Genomic DNA, 23,280 nt, shown 5'->3' on the forward strand with positions numbered 1-23,280 from the left:
GGCGTTTCAATCCGGCCCGCGGACACCTCACGCGACAGTCTGCACAACTAGACCTCCCCCCTCCCCCCGGCCGAAAAACCGATAGTGGCCCGTGCGATAGTTTCTGAGATGCTACATGGCCCTCGGGTAAAAAAGTCCCCTAGTTTACATACTTAAGACTGCTACAGTCGTTTATAACCCTTCCTTTTGGTATTCGGGTATTTGGTGGTCGGGAGAAAATGATATCCCATCAAAAACATAAATGTGAAAAGAGAGCCAAGTTGGTCTATGTTAGGTACCTACTTTTCTAAAATGTAGGTTGTTGGTTGTATAAAAACTAGCCATGGTAAATCCTGAACTTTAATTACATCCCAAGTGAACTAAAACTTGGCACCCACATAGATCTCAATTATTTAGCCAGCGAGGTCGACAATGACGAATATTCTTAATATTGAACTTGGCTCTCATTTCACATTTATGTTTTTGATGGGATATCATTACTTTTTGTCCAGACAGTATATGTATGCATCATAGTTGATTTCGAATCTAAAATTATTTTTTGCTGTTAAAAATTCGACAGGCGCTTATAGTGTAAATAAAAACTGTTTTTTGGAAAATACGAGTATAACAATTCATAAAAAAACGGTGTTTCTTTATCTTAGGTTCGTAACCACACAATAACCCAGCTGGATGCTAAATTTAAACTTGCTAGGGCATTTGGAAGCGGGTTTGGTTTTTGATTTTAGGTGAGTAGGTCAGTCAGTAAGTCAGTCACAGAGAAAAATCCAGTTTTTTTGATGTTTGTATCTTAATAACCGGTTCGTGTACATAACACACGGCCTCTGCGTCGCCAGTTCTCTTTTTTTGAACTTGGCCTGACACGCTACCGCGTGTCTAAATCTCAGAGCTCCATAAATTGCGTGATTTTATTTAATTTTACTACTCTTGCTGACTGTCCACTAAAACCTCCACAGAACACCTCAATCAGACACTGGACGGAAAGGAAACTAAATTCATACAATTAAAAGGTAAATAAAATAAATAAATTACATACACCGGTATTCGTTGTGTTATTTTTGTGTTACGAATATTTTACTCGTTCCAGAAATGTAAAATAGATTATATCCCGGGGTTGAAAAAATATTTCAATTTCGGTGGGATTGCATATGAATCAGGGATACATTTCGCGGATAGGGGCGCTAGTGTAGACGGAGGTCTTTCAAAATGTCAAATGCATACAAACTTTGGGGGTTACAGCTTTTAATATCGCGAATTTTCACTCCTTGTTCATAATTGTGGTAAATCTTTGTCCATCTTTGATGAATCTTGTTAAACAATAGATATAGTTCAATAAATGTTAGTGGTTATAAAAAAGTGCAAAATCACACTAAAATTAATGCAAAATTTTATTTGTTAAAAAACATTTGTGTATATTAGAACGTATTGATATTATATAAATAAGCAGAGAAGAATTTTGAGATATGGTTTTTCTAGACCTACATCTACAGTTGCGCCAACTGGTGAGCACAAAAACGGTAGCCCTGATTCTTCGCTTCGCTCAAATTTCCTTTGTATTAGGTACGATATCTTTCGCTTCGCTCTCTCAGGATTCAACATGAACAAAATATTGATTCCGTGTAATCTATAGTAAATCATATTATCAAAATATGGACTTTGACTACGAGTACTTACTTAGTAGAAGGTTAATAATGTATTATTTTCCTTTAAGACTAAAGTGGACCACCGCCCCGAAACTGCATTTTCATACAAACGTAGTCCCCATTTTCCTCTCTGGATATCAACTTCATTGAAAATATTTTGACACAATTTGATGTACAGTCAGCACCAAAAGTAGCGGATGAAACAACGCGCCATAAGTATCTGATATTCTTGATGAAATAAATCTCTTAAATTCACGTTCAAAAGTGTATCTTTTACAGTTTTAGCTGATCTACATATAGAACCATTACTTTTTCTTAAGCTGTTACAGAATATTTATGACGCGTTGTTTGATTTGCTACTTTTGATGCTGACTGTACCTATATCAATCACGGCTATACCCGCTCGTTTGTTTTTTTTTCGATTTTAAGGGTTCCGTACCTCAAAAGGAAAAAAACGGAACCCCTATAAGATCACTTTGTTGCCCCTCCGTCCGTCCGTCCGTCCGTCCGTCCATATGAATGTCAAGACCCTGTATCTCTCTCGGGCACGCAAGGGAAGTCTATAGTCCCTAGAATCAAAATTTATATGGTTCATCCCGTTGACCATTGAACTATGAAATTTGGCAAGTAATATTATCTTGAGCTGCAGGCGTCCATAGGCTACGGTGACTGCTTACCATCAGGCGGGCCGTATGCTTGCTTGCCACGTCGTGTTATAAAAAAAAATCTTACACTACAAATACAGCAAAACACTTGAAAACTATAAATTTAAAAAAAATTGTAGGTATTTTTTTTTAAATTTTAAAATTCGTATGGAATTTATTTTTCGCTCCTAACTTTTATAATAATCGATAATAAAAGAAAAGAAAAAATCAAACGAGTGGGCATAGCTATGTTTAAAATTAATCTAATTGTGTTTTAATGGCGCTTTATATGTTTTATTTATTGGTTATAAGTATGTAAAAATATGCCGGACGAAAATTTAACTTTTGTGTTAGTTTTTTTTTCTTGTTTGCATGATATTATTAAAAATCACAAAATCATAGCGACTCCTAATCTTCTTCTTCCTCAAGTTGTCCCGGCATTTTCCCATGGCTCATGGGAGCCTGGGGTCCGCTTGACAACTAATCCCAAGATTTGGCGTAGGCACTAGTTTTTACGAAAGCGACTGCCATCTGACCTTCCAACCCAGAGGGTAAACTAGGCCTTGTTGGAATTAGTCCGGTTTCCTCACGATGTTTTCCTTCACCGAAAAGCGACTGGTAAATATCAAATGATATTTCGTACATCATTTCCGAAAAACTCATTGGTACGAGCCGGGGTTGACCTCAGATTGCAAGTCGCACGTTCTTACCGCTAGGCCACTAGCGCTTCCTAGCGACCCCTAATCATTAGCAAATAAGTTCAAATTTGGCATTACTATTTCATAACAGAATAAAGGGAGCCGTGTAGAAATAACATTTATTATACTTTTTTTTCTCCACACAAAGTTGGACCACCCTAATCTCGGGGACGATACGGACGGGTGCAGTCGGGTTGCAGTTCGTCTGTGCCGGCGCAAAATACAGGCCTTTTTTTCGGTTTAAGACAGGTAGATCGAACTAAAGAACGAGGTTGTAGATATTACACAATTACTACATTCTTCTAATTTACCGTGTTTACTGCATTTATGAGTTTTCCATGACATTAAGCCATAGCTAATGGGTAGCGCGCATAGTGACGTGCGAAGCTAACATTCATTAATTAACTTCTTAGGGATCGGCACTGCCTAGGTAATAAACTAGTACCTACTACATATTCTATAAGGTAGCTAGATTTACGAGTTCTGGTAATAGAAATACCAGGCATACTAAATTAGTTATGCTCAAGCTAACTAAAGTATTTTTTATTTACTAATATTTACTTTAAAAAATAAGTTATCAGTGATGTCAATACTGATGATGCATGGGATATACTAAATGTATTTTCACATATCTCGTAAACATTGTCATCACCCCAAAAACCCCTGCTCCAACGCCAATTAAATCGGAAACTGATCTACAAACAAGTCTCCTAACAAGTCCATTAGATGCTGATTCACGCGCGATCACCTGCCCGTCCAGTATGATAACAACCGTCAACAAGCCACGACCACCGTTCCCAACGAGATCACACGAGCTAAATAAAATAACCGGAATACAGCTGGTCGTGTCAAACAACGCGTTATCTCAAAATATAACCTAAAAGTTAATTAAACTCGTAATTAACTATAGACTTTAGTCACACGTTGTCGGCGGCGGAACGCGTTTCGCTACGCGATAGTGTTTTGTTTTCGTCGAGAGATGCGGACTATTAATTAGAGCGAGACGAAAACAAAATGTCCCAGTGGTTGTTTGTGACGTCTGTGTTTTTGTTGCTCCTGAGGGTGGAAACCAGTAAGTACCCGCGATTTGGTGAATTGTGCGACAAAGCCGTCATTCAGGGAAAAGCATACAACCCACAAAAATTTAAACTTTCGACAAATCTTGAGGATGCATCCTTTTCGCTAAACGATGTCCTTGTGACATAGTTTACTTATTGAAAATGAAAGGCTGCAGTGAGGCTTTCTTCTACCTGTCTTTAAAAATAATTGACTTTTAAATATGTGGGTATTAAAACTATTAAAACGTTCAATAAAATTAGCGGTTGACCTACTCTCAGATCAGATCTGTTTAAAAGGTTTCACAACATTATGAATTTTTCATATCGCATCATCTATTTTGAAAATGTAGGTCTACACAATGCAAATGTACCACTATTGAATTTATTGAGCCTTCTAACTTAGCAGGGGGCGTAAACTACGAAACCAGAAAGAAATACCTAATAGATATGGAGCGCTACATGAAATTTGCGACAGACGATATGGCAATCGCGCGGGTTTTTACAAGCTTTTATTTAGCTTACCCTTTTTGTTATTATTTATTTGTTTGTTTGGGTCAAATCTTGCCAGCTAATTTCCCATTGTTCGATTGAGCTTAAACTTCTCATAAATATGTAAGTCACAACGTACATTGTCACAACATGCAATATTATGGTACCATCGAGCTGGTCTGATGACGGATGACGGACACAGGAGTATTGAATTATTTATTACTTCATAAGGACCGGCCCTTACGAACACTACGAAGTGGGCCAGTTCATTGGTGCGTAAATGGCGTTTGAGCACATTTTCGTTTATTGATTGATTATTTATTATTTGTCAATAAATAGTGGGCTTACAAAATATGTAACTACATTAGTTCTCCTTATCCTTACGTTTTATATCTTTGCGCAGGAGGTAGACCTGGGCACTCTGTGATAAAAAAAATTCTTGTAATTGTCTCGATGACTACCTAATAGTTGCCTGTTGAAAGAAAAATGCGATAAAAGCTTATACTTATCAAAAATGTAATTTTTGACAAAAAAACTATTACCTTCTATCTGAATTCCTTTGAAAATATACATGTGCTTAATATTTTGCTCATCAGATCCCTCGACTATAACATCTTCCTCGCGTTGTCTCGTCATTTTTGCCACGGCCCATGGGAGCCTGGGGTCCGCTTGGCAACTATTCCCAAGAACTGGCGTAGGTATTTTTACGAAAGTGACTGCCATCTGTCCTTCCAACCTAGAGGGTAAACTAGGCCTTGTTGGGATTAGTCTGGTTTCCTCACGATGTTTTCCTTCACCGAAAAGCGACTGGTAGATATGAAATGATATTTCGTACAACATAAGTTCCGAAAAACTCATTCGTACGAGCCGGGGCTTGAACCAACGATCTTTGGATTGCAAGTCGCACCACCGCCCTTCCATCCCTCGACTATTATACTAGCTATAATAACGTATACTAAAATTATACTGGGTAATTGTTGTTCAGTATCTTCCTTGTTGGGTAACAAGGAAGATACTGATTTTGGGGAAATTTATGCAAAAAAACCCTCGATATCCATTTACGTCGTCATCATACAGTTATACCCATAACATTAATTACGTGCTAATCTTCCTTAATTGTGCCGCGGTCAGAGATAAAGATCAGATGCCACTTTTTACATATGTTTAATGTAATCATAGTCAGAGTTAAGTGCTTTTTTTACAAATCGACCGATGACCCTCTAGTCTCACTTCATGTGAATTCATCAGAATCGCCTATTCATTATAGCCTTGAATCTAGGCACGTCACGTCAAGTTACAAAAACACTGTTGTTTTATCACTCTGTTAGTGTTGTGAATTAAAGGTTCGAGGCATAAACTACAAGACCCGAGTCGCGACTGCTGAGTCTAGTAGCCTTGAACCTTAAAGCCTCGACCGTATAAGCCTCAAATTAATAAGTTCGCGTTGCTGCTTACGATCACAGAAACCTCGAGTCTTTAGGCCTCAAGCTTTAAAGCCTCCTAAGTTTTGAAGGTTTAAGTCTATAAGGTTTGGAGCATTTAAGTCTTAAAAGCTTCTAACAAATTAGATCAATCTATGCCATATTTGATAGTTATACAATGTGCCCGTGAGGAACCCTGCGTAACAGCGTAATCCTGAGGTCATTAGAATTTAAAAATGTTATATAATTTTTTGTGAAATAGGGGGAAAAAAAAAAAAAAATTGGACTATCGCATTTTTGTCTGTAAAATATCAATTAGAGTGGATAAATAATACCTCTAAACGTAAAGTTAAAGATTTATTTCGACTGCAGATGAATTTTATGAGTGACTTTTTGTGATCTGTTAATCACTATACTCAGACATGACTACAAAGTGGCAACGTAGTTAGTTCATAATATTCTATAAAAAACACGCAGAAACGAACGATTATTGTTTCAGCTCTTAACGCTCGACTCAGGCCTTCGAGGTTTGGGGGGCTTGAGCTTTCAACTTTCAATAGGCCCGAGTTCTCTATGAGGCCCGAGTCTTAAAAACTTACTCTTAAGAGCTCGTAAAAAGCTTGAGTCGTTAAGGTTCTGAACCGTTTTTGAGCTCAAACCTTCAACGCTTAAGTGTTCAAAGCTTGAACCTTCAAGGTTTGCGAGTCTTTAAGGTTTCAAAGTCTTCAAGACTAGTCTTTTAACAACACTACACTCTGTGCAATTGTACTCATATTAGGTATTCTAACCCCAACTGATCCTGTGGCCCCTCTCGTACCAGTGAACTTTATACAAAGCAGTTTAATTGGAGTAGCTTCTTCAAAGGCAGAAACATCGCATCAACTGAAATGAATCGTGTTTCCCAACGCGAAGAACTACTTTTTTATCTTTCCGTTTCCAGGATTCGTCGGCGACAAATGCCAAGCTGAAGGCAGACCAGGCATGTGCAGACTCCTCGATGACTGCCGGCCCCTTCTCGCAGAGATCAAGAGTTGCGGGACCCCCATGCCGGCGCACATTAGGAGGAAGCTGCAGACGCTTATGTGCGGCTTTGACACGGATAAGCCAATCGTAAGTAACTTTATTAGTCCCTCTCCTATTAGTTTCCTAATTCGCAACGTCACACTAGCTGCCACTTCTCGCAGAAATTAAGAGGTGCGAGACCCTTATGCCGGCGCACATTAGGAGGAAGCTGCAGACGCTTATGTGCTTGACACGGATAAGCTAATCGTACTTTAATCGTTATTCTCCTGTTAGAGTTTCCTAATTCGTCGTCATCGTCAGCATTCGAGTACGGAGTCTCGACGGCAGACATGAAGACGATATAGTAGTCGACCTTTACGAAAATTTTAAAAATATACTATGTCATGAAAGGTTGCAACTATCAGTTCGTTTCAATTTCCATTCGGTAAACAAGAAAAAAGGATATAATTTTATTATCTGGGGGCACGGCAGTCATCGTCACCCCCACCAAGTCGAGCAAAAAAGCATCACGGCCGTACCATCCTTTTCTCGAAGCAATTCAGACCATTTTCGACCCCCTGTAACTTCGTTGTGGATAAAACTAACTAGAAGACTGAAATTTTCAGTAACCATGCAGGCATTGTAAAGACACGGTATATTTCAAATTTCATTCAATTTGAACCAGTATTTTAAGAATTATAACGGGTAAAATTTCTTAATTTTGTCACTCACTGACTCACCGATCATCAAAATTCTAAGGCACTTCTAGCAGACCTAGAAGCTTCAAATTTGGAATATAAGTAGTGTTTGGTGTATGAATCAAGGAAAAACTAAAAAATCTAGAAAAGACCGCAAAGAAAATTAAGCCCATACAGCCAAGTCTTCAGTTAAATTTTTCAATATTGGCTTTATTCGTAACGATGTTTTATTTATGTTTTACGGCAGTTATTATTATTGCGTGCGAAGCCGCGGGTTTAAGCTAGTCCCATATAAATATAGGCGCATGGTAGTGCCCCTGCCAAATCGAGCAAAAAATGGGTATTCCCGTCATGAAAAAAAGTTCATAAGTCAGAGAGAGGGCTTTAAGAAAATTCGTTGCTGGTAGATATACATAATTATATACAATAAGTAGAAGGTACCGAAAAGGAAAAAAGTAGAACTGTCTACAAAATACAAAAAGAAATGAGATCCCATCAAAACAATACTTGTCAAAAAAACCAAGTCTCGCAACTCAGTTGTTCTGCGGTAAAAAGTTGTGAGATCCATGTAATACCAAGTCGGTTATTAATTTATTCAGTCTCTACTTAAGCGACTTTCTGTCTTAATACGTCCAGTCTCTAAGACCACGATCGTGGTCCATAACAATTGAAAATCAATTGTGTCTGGAATCTCCGTACTCGAAGCATTAAGTTGTTACGTAATAATTAACAGCATCTTATAGTGACGCATATCAATATTAAAATTCTTTAATGTTTTATATAAATATATTGAGACTTGGCCATCGCCTGAAAACACGTGTAAATTCAATCGCCTGAAAACACATGTAAATTCAATTATTTAGTGCGATGGCCAAGTCTCAATATATTTATATAAAACATTAAAGAATTTTAATATTGAATCGAAGATAAAGGGTCTTGACAGACAGACGGACAACAAAGTGATCCTATAAGAGTTCCGTTTTTGCCTTGTGAGGTACGGAACCAAAAAAAACGAAGGGGCATAGCTATGGTTAATATACGTCAAATTATGTAAAAATATTTTCTGTAATGTTAATATCCAGAGAGCAAAAAGAGGACTACGTTTGTATCGAGAAGCGGTCGTCCCCTTTCCTCTTAAGTCAAAGCTTGGTTATGGATATTGGTTCACTGTAGATATACCCCCTTATTCATAAACGTGTACTAAAATTACGATACCGCTGATCATCGTATGTCCCTTTCCGACGTATTGGTATGACGGAAAGGGACAAACGATGATCAGCGGTATCGTAACTTTAGTACACGTTTATGAATAAGGGGGATGTGTATACAGTGGAAGATGGCGCTCATCCAGTGGCAGCATTCAGCAACGATTTTTTTTTTTGCGGGCGCAGCTTTCTGTGATGTATTAATATATTAGTTGCCTCCCAACTCTCGGGATTCCTTTATAATAATCCAGAACGCCTATTATTCCGTAACAATGCAATGAAGTTTTGACAGGAATGAATGATATTGATATTTTATTTTATTTCTTATTTTTACTGATTTTTATTCCTTACTCCTACCTAATGTGTCATTGTTAAATTACTATTTATTGCTCTAATGTATGCTTAACCTATGATGATATAAATGAATATGAATATAATAAATAAATATAGAATTCTTCACTTCGTTCAGAGTTCAATGTACGAGCTCAGAGTAAACATTTCATTTTGCTCCATTGTGACAGAATCTATTATTATTTCAAGTCATGAAAGGTTATTATAATATAATACCCATTTGGTACTTACCTGCTTATATCGAATGTGTAAGTAATGTGTCTAGGGAAATGACACTATGAGTGCCACAAAAAATACTGATCATTATCATTATCATCATCACCAGCGTATTGTACAGCAAGTTGCAAAATGACATGGACACATTATGGAAGGAATTCATTAATAAAGTGGCCTTGCATTCTTTTGGGGAAGGCATCAATAAGCTTCCCCTCATTTTTCAAGAGGGATTGGTTTACAATTAAATGTTCTACATTGTACAACAAGGGCATAAAGCGATCCATTTTTATCCGAGGCAATGTATTGGTCTGAGCGCAGTGAAGAGTCGAGGACCAATATTGACATTTATTCCTGAGTTATACACTCTCCTTTTCCCTTCATATTTCGTGGAAAATTTACAAAAAAATCCAATATTTTCGGATATTTTACCGTATTTGTTCAAGACTAAAGAAAATCGTACTCGGGCCGGTATTACTAAGTTAATAAGGGTCGTAATAAATGATTTTACTTTATGTTTTAGAGCATATTAAGCAATTTTATGAGCATGAGAAGTGAAAATTATGTACAGTCAGCGTCAAATACTTTGTAGCAGTCAAAGTGGCTACTTTGGTTGCTAAAAAGTATTTGACGCTGACTGTACCTTTCACAACTGATTTGTGTAAGAATACAATACAATGCTCAGTATATACCTACAACTTCATCAAGTGAATATCATGACTAATAGACAGATGACAATAAAATAGCCGGTTGTTGTCGTTAGTTAAATAAATGCATTTAAATAATGAATAGCTAACATCACAAGAGGCTAAGTATAAAATTATACTGTTACAAATGCCATCGTAATACCTATAGCTATTTTCCTCAATGCATTCATGTACGAATATGAAACGTATGGTTCTCACCATAGAGCACAAATATCTTTGGCTCCTCTGTTCATTGTAGGTAGTCTTTAAAATTCATACACGGGGACACATTGCGAGGCTAGTTTTGCACGTAGATATTTGTGTTGTTTACTCGATTTAAATACGAGGCAAATTTATTGGTTAATTAAGACATTGTAACCTCGCCGGTCAAAGGTCATATAATGTCATATAATTTTATTCACGAAACGTATGGTTGTTATTTTAGTAGTTCTAATTGTATGACTAACCTGGTTTTTATTATGGGATTCCGATGTATATGTTCAATGTTCATCAATGAAGATTCATAAATAAACGTTTCCTAACTTCTCCCAAAGAGCATAATAATCCAAAGAATACAATACTCACTAGGATACAATCACTAAGTACGTTCTAAACAAATTACACCCACTTCACATAAAGTCATGTCAGACATATCATGTCATATCTACTTAACTGACAGTTTACTTTTTCATATCATCGCGCTCAAGATCAAAAATTATCGAAAAAAGAATATACTTACTGCTTTTCTAAGTATTTATGGTTGGTAGTGCCTATGTATATTGATATCAACCCTTGAACCAATCCAAGGAAATGTATTAAAAAAAGCGGCCAAGTGCGAGTCGGACTCGCGCATGAAGGGTTCCGTACTATTTATGACGTATTAAAAAAAAATCTACTTACTAGATCTTGTTCAACATTTTACCACTTTGGACACACATTTTACCACTTTGGAAGTTACAGGGGGGGGGGGGACACATTTTTTCACTTTGGAAGTTTTTCTCGCGCAAACTATTCAGTGTAGAAAAAAATGATATTAGAAACCTCAATATCATTTTTGAAGACCTATCCATAGATACCCCACAAGTATGGGTTTGATGAAAAAAAAATATTTTTTTTAAATTTTATGACGTATTAAAAAAAAATCTACTTACTAGATCTCGTTCAAACCAATTTTCGGTGGAAGTTTGCATGACAATGTATATCATATATTTTTTTTAGTTTTTTCATTCTGTTATTTTAGAAGTTACGGGGGGGGGGGGGGGGGGGGTACACACATCACACATTTTACCACTTTGGAAGTGTCACTCGCGCAAACTATTCATTTTAGAAAAAAATGATATTAAAAACCTCAATATCATTTTTGAAGACCTATCCATAGATACCCTACACGTATGGGTTTGATGAAAAAAGATTTTTTGAGTTTCAGTTCTAAGTATGGGGAACCCCAAAAATTTATTGTTTTTTTTTTCTATTTTTGTGTGAACATCTTAATGCGGTTCATAGAATACATCCACTTACTAAGTTTGAACAGTATAGCTCTTATAGTTTCGGAAAAAAGTGGCTGTGACATAATCGGATAGACAGACGGACATGACGAATCTATAAGGGTTCCGTTTTTTGCCATTTGGCTACGGAACCCTAAAAATGGAATTGTAAGAATTGTACAAATACATAAAAGATCCTTAGTCCAATGTAAACTATATTCAAACTATATTATTATTTACTTACTTACATAACATGTGTCAGTTGATCAGGTTATGACAACAGGTTTGATTTGAAGTAACTAAATAAATTGTAACATTCATCCAAATGCTTCTGGTCTTCTGGTCCACAGGTATGTTGTCAATCAGAATCGCAGACGACGGAACTACCAACCCCCCTCTTCACAGTACCCCACGGGCTAGGCGTCCCCTTCGACAACAACTGGGACGACTCCTCACAAAACTGGGGTTCTGAATTTACTACGTCTAGTACTAGAAGACCATCCTGGAACACTGACACACCTACTAGAAGACCATTCTGGAACACTAACACACCTACTAGAAGACCATCCTGGAACACTGATACACCTACTGGAAGACCATCATGGAACACTGATACACCTACTGGAAGACCATCATGGAACACTGATAATGATAGAACGAATTACAAGAATGGAAAAGAAGAAGCGGTTGATGTGAGAAATCACAGGAACTTTAGGCTGTTGCCGACGGATTGCGGAGTTATCGAAGATGATAAGATTTGGGGAGGCAATAGAACGAGACTGTTTGAAATGCCGTGGATGGTGCTCATCTCTTACAATTCAGGTAAATACATATGTCTACGTATTGAATATTCCAATTTGTCACAATTAAAAAAATAAACTAACAAATTTGCATCGGGTTTCCACTACCTATTTATTAATAGGTTGTACGATAATTTTGTTACTGTAGATTTTATGAAAAAAAAAACGCGGGAAATTCCGGATTAGGCAATAATTCACATTTTGTATAGGAACATAAAAATTAAATAAAAAAATGTAAAGAATTTATTTAAAACAACATACAATTTTAAAATTAACAGATTAAATATGTGACATACTTTTGTAATTAGTTGTCTCAAAGAGGTACCACTCAGCATGTGACGGCGGCACACGCACATGTCCCCTATGCATCAATATTTACTGTTATGGTCAATACCGGCATGAGTTTATCATAACATCAGGGGCGGATTAAGGAGGCGCGGGGCCCTTAGCACAATAGCTCGCGGGGCCCCCCTAGTTTGAAAAAAAAATGATTAAGTGCGAGTCGGATTCGCACCCCGAGGATTCAGTACCATCACAACATTTTTACGATGTCTTAATTTTTGTTCACTCGTTCTCTATTAGTTTTTAACATGTTATGCAGTGTATTTTTTAGGGTTTCGTAGTCACCTAGAAACTCTTATATAAGCAGTTTCACCATGTCCGTCTGTCCGAGGGTTTACTCCGTGATCTTTAGTGCTAGATAGCTGTAATTTGGCATGGATACATAAATCATGCCTTGCGACAGAACGGGTAAAATAAAAACTATAAAAAAAATTAGGATACCTCTCGTACAAAATGTTTTTACTTTGATATTTTTTTGCTTTGACCCTGTAGTGTGGCGTATGGTTGGATAAGCTCTTTCGAAACGAATAATGGTCTCCAAAAACCTTTTTTTAAATAAAGTTATTATTTTCGGAAATAATCGCTCCGAAAGAAAAAAAAATGTAGGGAGGAATTTCGATCTTTTTATTTTTTTACTAATACATTTTAAAAGAGCCTAATCTTAATGAAGTTGTGTTATTTTATCACAGTTCCTTTCTTTTATATAGGTTTCCTCCTTACCTTCGGTTTTCATCATCAGATTAGGTCGATTTTGCCAAATTTTGACAAATGGTCAAAAAAATAGTTTGCAGATGGTTTGCAGGTTTTGAAAACAACTTGCAAGTATTACAAGTTAAAGCATGTAGGGATACTGTTTAACAACATCAAGATTATTAAGTTTAATAAAAGCTTGTAAAAATAGGTGAAAAGTGAGTCGGACCTAAGAAGTGGGAACTAATGGCTAAGTGAGCCAAAAAACAAGCCCGAAGGCTGAGCCCCACGAGCTGAATATCCGGACCGATCGGACCACCCGATTTCGTAGCGTTCCCGTGCGAAACCGAAGGCCAAGCTGCAGGAAAGCAGAGTCTAGAATGAAATCAATGCCAGAGTGTGAACGAGGCCGTAGGCCGAGCTCCGTATAAGGGTGGAGGCCCGGAGCGTTCAATCAAGGCGCGCCACCATGCAAAGACTGAATTGTAGGAGAACAGAGTTTGGAATTGATCTCGGCTCGCCTGCTGCTCGGCCTTAGTTCTTGCTCGAAAGTGCGACTTGCTGGGATGCTTTGGGTATCGGACCCTATGTAGGGCTTTACATCCGGCTTATGCGAATGCAAAGCCCTGCATAGGGGCCCCGCTGTTTTCTTTTTATAACATTTTGACAATTAGATCATATGTATCACTGCTTTGCAGCAACTCGGCATATTTTGGGCCCGGCCAGCCGTAGAGGAGCGCGTCCTTTGGCCTACTACGGGCTCAAAGCTGATCATCATTAGGCATTAGCTGTAAGGTGCAATTTGTTATTTGAAATAATAATTAGTAAATAAATCATCCTTCCTTGCTTTTCACTAATATGTTTTTAAACACAGTATCTTCTTTTGTTCGTTTCAGAGCTCTGCTGTTTCCTGCAGCTTAGCCATGCACAAAAGTTTGCACCTTCCCCAACACTCTGCACCTTCGGTATTATGCTAAACTCTGCTCTAGGTCTTTGCGTAAGCCTAAAAAAATCTTTAAATTTGGAATCGTTGTAAAGAAAAATAGACAGGATAATAACAAATAATAATAATTGATCAATATTGTTACTGAGTTACAAAAAAAAATACATTGTAAATAAAATGTGGTGGTACAGGATCCGCGGAGTACGAGTTCTACTTGGCCGGTTCCGCGTGCCGAAATCGCATGGTCAGGGTCGGAGCGCGGGGCCCCCCTTAGGCGCGGGGCCCTTAGCATATGCTTTTTCTGCTGTTCGGTTAATCCGCCACTGTAACATAAATGTTATAAAAACACAATAATTAACTACATAAGCCCCGTTTAAGTTCTTCGAAGCCAAATAGAACTAGAGACTTGAACTTAATTACATATTTATGCAAGTCGCGCATCACAGGCGGTTTTGCGTAGGATATATTATACGTAAGCAATCATAATAGTTTAAAATAGTCGTACCCACTTAAATAAAGTGCCTTATGTCATCGATTTTAAATTGATACTTGAATAAAAAGCCAAGGTTGTCTTTAATAAATATTGATTGGTCGTAATAATTGTGTTGGTTCTTTGTAATATGATGATTTCATGGCTTTAATGATGTTAAAGAGAAAGATCATCAGGATAGGTATTGGAATTATTTCCATCGTTTACTTTAAATAATGCTGTGAAGTAATGAATACTTGTGTTATCATTATTCAGCAAACATCCAAAATAAGTCTTATTGTTTTATACTACTATTCATATATGGGCATGTGCTTAAATTAAATCATGCCTGTACGCTTCTCTCTTGCCCATGTCCTCTTTTAATTTTGAACTAAAAAGGCTAGCTTCCTAGACAATGAGACGTTACGATATAGCGCTAGCGGCGGATAGATACAGTAGGTACTCTACATCTGGACGCATTTTAACTAAAGCTTGCAATATTCCAGCACGAGGCACCAAGCTAAGCTGCGGAGGTACCCTCATCCACGAGCGCTATGTATTAACAGCAGCGCACTGCGTGTCCTTCCTAGGCGAGCGTTTGAAATTGTCAGGAGTCGTGCTTGGAGAGTACGACACCAGAACTGACCCGGACTGCGAGTGGGACGAGGGGGAGAGGATGTGCGCTCCTAGTACACGGGTAAGCATTGTTTTTAGTTTTAAGTGGAGGATCCGTGCGAAATCGCCTTTTCATACAAACGTAATCTTGATTTTCCTCTCTGTATATTCACATTATAGAAAATATTTTGACACAATTTGTTATATATCAACCACAGCTATGCCCCAACGCTTGTTTTTTTTTTTATAAGAGATAGGAGCATTTAAAAATTTGTATGAAATCTGTTTTTCGCTCCTAATTTTTACAATAATAAAAAAAGTAATAAGTCAAACGTAGGGGCAAAGCTATGATTAATTATGTAAATATATTTTCCATAATGTCAATATCCATAGAGAAAAATGGGGATTATGTTTGTATGGGGAAGCGGCCGTCCGCTTTCGCGGCGCCCTGCGTATCGTTTGTGGGCGAGCGTTTGAAACTTTCAGGAGTCGTGCTAGGAAAATATGACACCAGAACTGATCCGGACCGCGAGTATATATTTTATAATGTATATAACATAACTGGGCATGTAATATGTATTATAACTAAATGTAAATAAACTTTTTTACTTGCCTATTATGGTGTCCCACTGCTGGGCAACGGCCGCTCTCTTGGGTCTTCCACAACTCCCAATTTAGTACCTCTTCCGGCCAGTTTCTGAGAAAGGTGTCTAGGTTGTCCCGCCATCTTCGGCTGAGCCTGCCGCGTCCGCGTCCTTCTTCTGGCATCCACTTGGTCCATCTGTCTGGATAAATGAAAAATTTCTCTCATATATTTGTGTGTTACCTATAGGAACAGTAAAATAAAATTGTGTTATATTTCAGAACGTGACTGTCGATACCATTATCCCACACCCCGGCTACAGTCCGCAGAACTTGTTTGATGACATCGCGCTTCTCCGGCTCTCGGAGCCGGCGGATTTTACTCAAGGTTAGTACACCTTTTGATAGTGTGGCTTGCAGGGTTACTATAATTATCGCTACCTACATGGACAATGCTCGTTCTCGTCGTTATCTGTCTCTCGCAAGTATCTACTGGCGTCTCCCACGAACACTCGTCGAGAGATCCCGAGACTCGTCTCGCCCTTCTCCGATTGGGTCAGATTTTAGCGAGAGGCTCTTGACGTGTGTGTACAGACTACAGATGGCATAACTCTTAGCAAAAAGTTTGTCTGGTTCCTCGCACGCGACTTACCTAAGTATTGTCTAAACATGTAACAATCTTGCACTCAACTTACTATAAGGAAAAACTAGATTCCCTAGTTTACCTTGCTCACCATTTAGAACTACTTCGAACTCGTAAAAACTCGTCAATTATAATACAGTACTTTACACAATAGGTACGGGATAAGTTTTCTCACGCATCCAGCGCGACTGTGGCTTTAGGTAATTAAGCAGTTGCTGATTAATATCTATGTGGATAGAAATAGCCGCCTGCTCCACGTAGTCGTATAATTTTTTATACATCGCCTGTGGCAAGCAAGCACACGGCTCACCTAATGGTAAGTGGACACCGTAGTCTATGGACGTCTGCAAATGGCCAAGGGGAGAGGGAGGGGCATACATATAATATACAAATACTTAAATACATAGAACATCTATGACTCCGGAACAAATATCTGTGCTCATCACACAAATAAATGCCCTTACCGGGATTCGAACCCAGGACCATCGACTTCATAGGCACTACTCACTAGGCCAGACGGGTCGTCAAACATATAGTTAAAAATTTTGGTCTCTAGGCCCTGCCCCCTTGGCGACGCCCATGATGTTGAGAATAACTTTAAAAAGTATATATTTTGTTCGTGTTTCAGATAACATGAAACCAGTATGTCTACCATCCACGCCAGAGCTGCAAGCGGACAGCATGGTGGGGCGGCACGTGGTGGTGACGGGTTGGGGCGCTACAGAGGACGGGCTGCAGTCACCCGTACTGCTCAGTGTGGCGCTGCCGGTCGTCTCCAATGCGGAATGCCAGGATGCTTACAACGGGTTAGTACCAAATCTCAGCAAGTCATTTAATTGACGAAAGTGTCAGCGTAGGTACCTCTTAAAGTTAAGTAAGCAGGCAGAAGCAACAGCGACCGGGACCTGCGAGTATCGAAAACAAAGCTCGGCATTTTCGAGCTTCTTGACTGGTTCTTTAACGCTCCTCATAACATTGTCCCGGCTCACTTGGGGACCATGGGGTCCGCGCAGTACCATAACTTTTCTTCTTTTATTGGATTCTTGACTGGAGCTTGAACTTTTAATCGATTTCGAAAATTCAAATATCGTTATTTGTGTCTTGGTTCAAGCCGCAAATTACTTTAAAACGTTTCAGAGCAATATAGAGAGTACATTTTAATTTCTTGGAATACAAAGTTCATTTTTTTTTTAGTTCCCCTCGCATCTACAACCGTCAGATGTGCGCTGGCGGCGTCCCAGACAAGGACTCCTGTGGAGGCGATTCCGGAGGCCCGCTCCTACATCCAGGGGTCGTTGGTCGAGTAGGGCTTCGCTACGTGCAGCGAGGGATAGTATCTTACGGCTCTAAACGTTGTGGGGTCGGAGGCTTTCCTGGAGTTTACACCAGAGTGGGGCACTATATGGACTGGATACTGGACAATATGCGACCTTGATGTAGGGGTTATTCCAAGGGGCCTCCTACACCGGGGGGTAGTAGGTCGAGTAAGGCTCTGTTATGTGCAGAGAGGGATAGAATCAGACCAAGATAAGTTGGCAGCGATCTTGATAGCCCAGACAAACTTCTCTGAAATTATGACTTTTACTTAACACTTGCACCATCTTGGCTATCCAAATTGCTGCCAACTTAGCTTGGTCTGACTCTAGTGTCTTACGGGTATAAACAATGTGGAGTTATGGTGGCCTTACACCATCCTTCTTGTCGTCATCGGCATGACGCTACCGATTAGATCAGTTAGAACTGACAGTGTGTGGGAGTAGATTGGAATGACAGTTATACTTGACGGCACAATCGAATTTCGATATTTTTGGCTTGATCATGCTGATTGGACCATGTATGGCGGTCGGCAGTCATCAGATCAGCCAGGTCATGATTTTTGTGGGTGATAGACATCGTCGTGCGCGCGGACTCACAACATGTCGCATGTGAGGGTATCATGTACCTACTTGACCATATATAAGACCAAAATGTACAAATGATCATTAACTAATCATCAATGGAATAAATGATATGATATGATATGAAATGAAATACAGCCCGATACCGCGAAGTGCTTTTTTTGGTTAATTTATACGAGTAAATTGCCCAAAACGGCTAAAACATCGTCGTCTGTCACCGCGGTGACGCCATGGCTTCAACTAAACGTCGCTGCTGATTGGAAAATGATCGTATGTGGTGTATATATAGACAAACTGCAGATTGGATCAATTCTGCAGCGTCACGCCGATTGGACGATAGGAAGAATGGTATATGGCCACCATTAGGGCAGACACCAGAGTTTGGTAGCATATGGACTGGATACTGGATAATATAGTTCGTGTCATTCACGATGACGCGCAGATTTGTCAAATCTAACTTTTAATAACATGTCATTACGAGTCAAGGCACTCGTCTTCATTAATGACATGATCTAATATACGGCGTTGATTTTCAGCTGGAAGTCGCACGGATCTCTGGTGTATGTAGCGTGTACCTCGCCTCGTCTGAGTGCGGATTGTTTAGGTATATTGTTGATTAAGTGAAACAATTTTAACAATTTCAATTGATCGATCAAATGCCACAGTATTTATAATCGAAAATCATGTGATTTGTCAGAAATCCCTTATAGCTTCATTTAAGCCATGAAAACTTAAATCTTATTAAGTTAAAGGAACTGACTCTTTCAAGAGGACTGTCTTCATTCAAACGATGACAATATTATATTGGTCAATATACCTACACGCTTACCTTTTTAGAGTTATTAGTGTGTTAAAATTTAATACTCATAAATCTCATAATTATATATGTGCCGTTTGTAAATAACGAATTAGTTTAAGGTATTTAAGCTTGGTAAATACATAGGTATAAGGTTTCGGTTATACCTACCCTAACGCGACATAAAAACTTAAGTTGTCGTGTTGTTGCATTTGATCTAATGCACATTACCTTTATGGGAAATAAATAAATAAATCGAGACAAAATTTAGCCTAAAAACTGAATGAAAGGATCAAATTTAAACTGTGGTGAGACATACTAGCATTAAGTTAATTTTAAGGCTTAACTCACTTATTTTTAGAAACTCGCGCGACATGTTTCGAGAACCTATGTCTCTATTTTGATTAATACCCGATTCGCCGGATTCTTGTTTCATCGGATCATTGTTTCACCGGAATTTTTCAGTTACAGAAAATGAAACAAAACTATGGAAACATCGTGGCTTTACCTGTATCTGTTAAATAAAAATACTCTATTTCCTTGAAAATATGAATCGAACCGAATTCTAGGTACTTCATTGTAGTTATTGTATAATTCATACAATAATAAAATATAACAACAAGTTTACTTTACCTGACTGATTTTATTGCATATTAATATTTCAAACGAAACAAGAATCCGACGAAACAAGAATCCGGCGAAACAAGAATCCGGCCTAACAAGAATCCGGCGAAACAAGAATCCGGCGGAACAAGAATCCGGCTAATCGGGAACTACCTAATCTCCATTTTCAAGCAAATTCATTTCAAGTTCACGATAGCTCGATAACTGCGCGCCGCGTACTGTCCTACCGCTAAAAAAGATAAAAAGATTTCAATTTTGACCGTTACGAGGGTTTCGAGATAAAATGCTTACAAATTTTTACCTCACCGCAAGGAAAATACTGTGCCAGAGTATATATTGCACAACGAAGTATGCAAAAATATCTAAGATAATATTATATTTAGAACCAAAGAGCGTGTCATATTATTAATGCTCACTTCGTTGTGCCAGATATAGGGTAGTGGCACCAAAAGATGACCGGCCCCCAAAAGATGAACATTTGGCCTTAAAATCGATATAATTAAATCGTGAATTATTTTGCGCACCTGAGGGTATTTTTTCATAACGCGGCAATACTTTGCCGAAGCTAACATTTCTCTCTTGCTCCCAGACAATTGTGCTGTGCGTGTGGCTGAGAGCGGTCGTAAAATGCACATTTATATGGAGATCTTAATAAGATTAGCGCTTCAAAGTACATACTCGTATAAGCTTATAATTGCGTATAAAATTGAATAGGGTTGTTTCCATCTACAAGTCTTAGGGCAGAATTGTATCCTAATAAATTCTTTTGGATTATAAGAACATGTTAAACTACTTTTAGGGGACCTGTAATAATCATATTTTTGTAAATATTGAATTTAAAATATCTTTTGGCACACGTCACGTGACCACACTCGAAACGTCTTTGAAGATTCTGATGACGTCACAACTCTCGGATTGACACTGTTGACAGTTAGGCGATAAACAACAAATGACAAATGTCAGTAGACAGTTCGTATCTTCTACGTGTGTATGTGGTTATGTGTCAAACCGTAAACTGTGACGTCACACAATTTTCAAAGAGCGTTTTGGGCGCGAAAGCATCTGTCAAAATATATTTTGTTAATTTAACATATTTAAAGCCGTTTTTAGTATAAAAGTTGAATTTTAGGCAACTTTTAGTTAATATAGAACGTAATACAAGCGTTTCAAAAAATTGGAATCAACCCTATTATGCATTTACTTACATGATTTGACACAGAAAAGATTCTAGTCTAATTCCTCTGACGTTTTCGTCATCAAGTAAGTATTGCATATTTTATCTTATTTTATTTAAAATATTTGCAGTTCAAGTTATGGTTCCAATATTGTATGCTTAAGCCTATAGATGACCGGCGGTCAACTTTTGGGCAAGGGCTTGTTTTTTCAAATGCTTGTATAAAATCTAATAGAAAAGGTAGACGCATAATTTATGTTTTAAATGGATAGCTGGCTAGGCCTTGATTTTTTGACTAAAAGATGAACAAAGCTTTCTTTTATTTAACCCAGTTATTTCAAGGTTTATTTTAGTATGGGCTGTTCAACTAAAAATCTTATCCCGAAAAGATGAACTATGATAATTTACTAGTTAATTTTGATAATTCATTTCTTCGATACCGCGTCCAAAACTTGAACCAAGTAATTTGTTCTTTCATGTTTTGGGTAGCTGTTTCAACACTGAACAAGTTTAATAGCAAAAATAGTTAATTTTATATCTTTAATCGGTAGCTCTCTCTCTCTGGCACAAATAATTTAAACTGCGATTTTATACACCATTTTTTTCGCTACCGATTATAATTACTCAGAATTTAACAAAAGGGGAAAAGTTACACTCTATCTATACTTGTTCATCTATTGGCATCTTGTCGTTCAATATTAGGGTACTTGGTTTTGATTTTATACTGGTTCATCTTTTCAGGGGTCAAAACGTTCAGAGATAGGGCACTGTGTTCATCTTCTAGGCATTTTGCCCTATTTCATCATAGAATATTTTTTATAAAAATACTGAATTACAATATGAGAATTTGGAATAATTAATTCTGATCTAGATTATATGCTGAATCATATTAAAAAATTAAAGTTGTTAAAAATAAGTTACGACATATCAAAAAAAAAAACTAATGTAGGGGTAGTCGCTTAACTGGTCATCTTTTGGTGATTTCACCCTATTTTAAATTATTTTATGATAGAAGTGTTTGTGTGCCGAATTAACTAGTCTGTAATGAATATGTGTTATCGTATTTTATTTAAGTGGGTAAGCACTATTATTATAATATATATTTGAATAAACAATAATGATTATCATATTATTAAATTAAAGTTATCCTTTTTTTTTTACCTTAACCTGTCATACAAATATGTTTGTGGCATTCATCAATCGCGGGTTCAAACCTTAGAACATACAACAGCTGGAGTATTTGCATAGATACAATATACAATTTTGCGGGGAGGTGAGGAAGTAACATATGCTGCAAAACAGATCTGTGCCGAAATACGAAGATACACACGCACATTGAAATAAAAATTAGCACATCCTCATTTTGACGCACACGAACATATATCACTCATGGAAATTATGGAGTGTAGAATAGAATGTCCATAATGGAAATGTCTTTATATTTTTTGGAGTGTAAGGTTTTTGACAGTGGGGTAAGTTACTGAAAGGCTACTTTACTGTTATCTCTAATGATGGACCATCGTATACACGCGGCCCATTATATACCTAAGATAAATATTATATATATTTGTACCTAAGATGGACTACTTACCTACCTAACCTTTGTATCTATGAACCGCTGTAAAAAGTAACGAAATAAACGTATTTGTATTTGTATACATATATGTAGTGCGTGCCATCTCACTGGTCCAGCGCTGCTGGGCCATCGTGTAGAGGAGCCATAAGATTTAAACCTCGCTTGTGCTGTTTTAAAGCAGACAAAATCATACTCGATTAAATTCAAAAAGATTAACAAAAATCCGATGATCGATGATCCTTTAAGCTTCAAGATTAAACCGAGTGAAGTCCTAGAGGGTGAGGTCTCTTGACTCTGTTCATATTGTTTGTCTTAGAGACCCTTGCCCCGTGGGGTCCGAACGCATTTACCCATAGATACCCTATTCAAGGAGCTCAGTTTTGCTATATCATTATATTCTTTGAATTCAGTAAAATGATATCAGAAAGCCTAGCCAAGTTGCCGATCGTCTGTCCCGTAGCGATCAAAATGGTAATCTCCAACACTTCTATATTCGTGTCATAGAAACATTAGCGTTTTGTTCGCTATGACGTAAACGA

At 37.9% G+C, this 23,280-nt stretch overlaps 1 protein-coding gene across 1 annotated transcript; it reads left to right on the top strand.

Moving 5' to 3' along the window:
• The first annotated feature begins 3,466 nt into the window (after positions 1-3,466).
• On the top strand, positions 3,467-22,305 carry LOC133528344 (phenoloxidase-activating factor 3-like). Its single transcript, XM_061865700.1, has 7 exons — positions 3,467-4,054; positions 6,891-7,060; positions 11,940-12,411; positions 15,340-15,530; positions 16,313-16,418; positions 17,302-17,479; positions 17,868-22,305. Exons 1-7 carry the CDS (start codon positions 3,997-3,999, stop codon positions 18,106-18,108), a joined length of 1,416 nt encoding a protein of 471 aa, XP_061721684.1. The 5' UTR covers positions 3,467-3,996; the 3' UTR covers positions 18,109-22,305.
• Positions 22,306-23,280: the final 975 nt, after the last annotated feature.

The sequence above is a fragment of the Cydia pomonella genome, chromosome 19 (genome assembly GCF_033807575.1).
Source record: "Cydia pomonella isolate Wapato2018A chromosome 19, ilCydPomo1, whole genome shotgun sequence".
In the NCBI taxonomy this organism is placed as follows: Eukaryota; Metazoa; Arthropoda; class Insecta; order Lepidoptera; family Tortricidae; genus Cydia; species Cydia pomonella.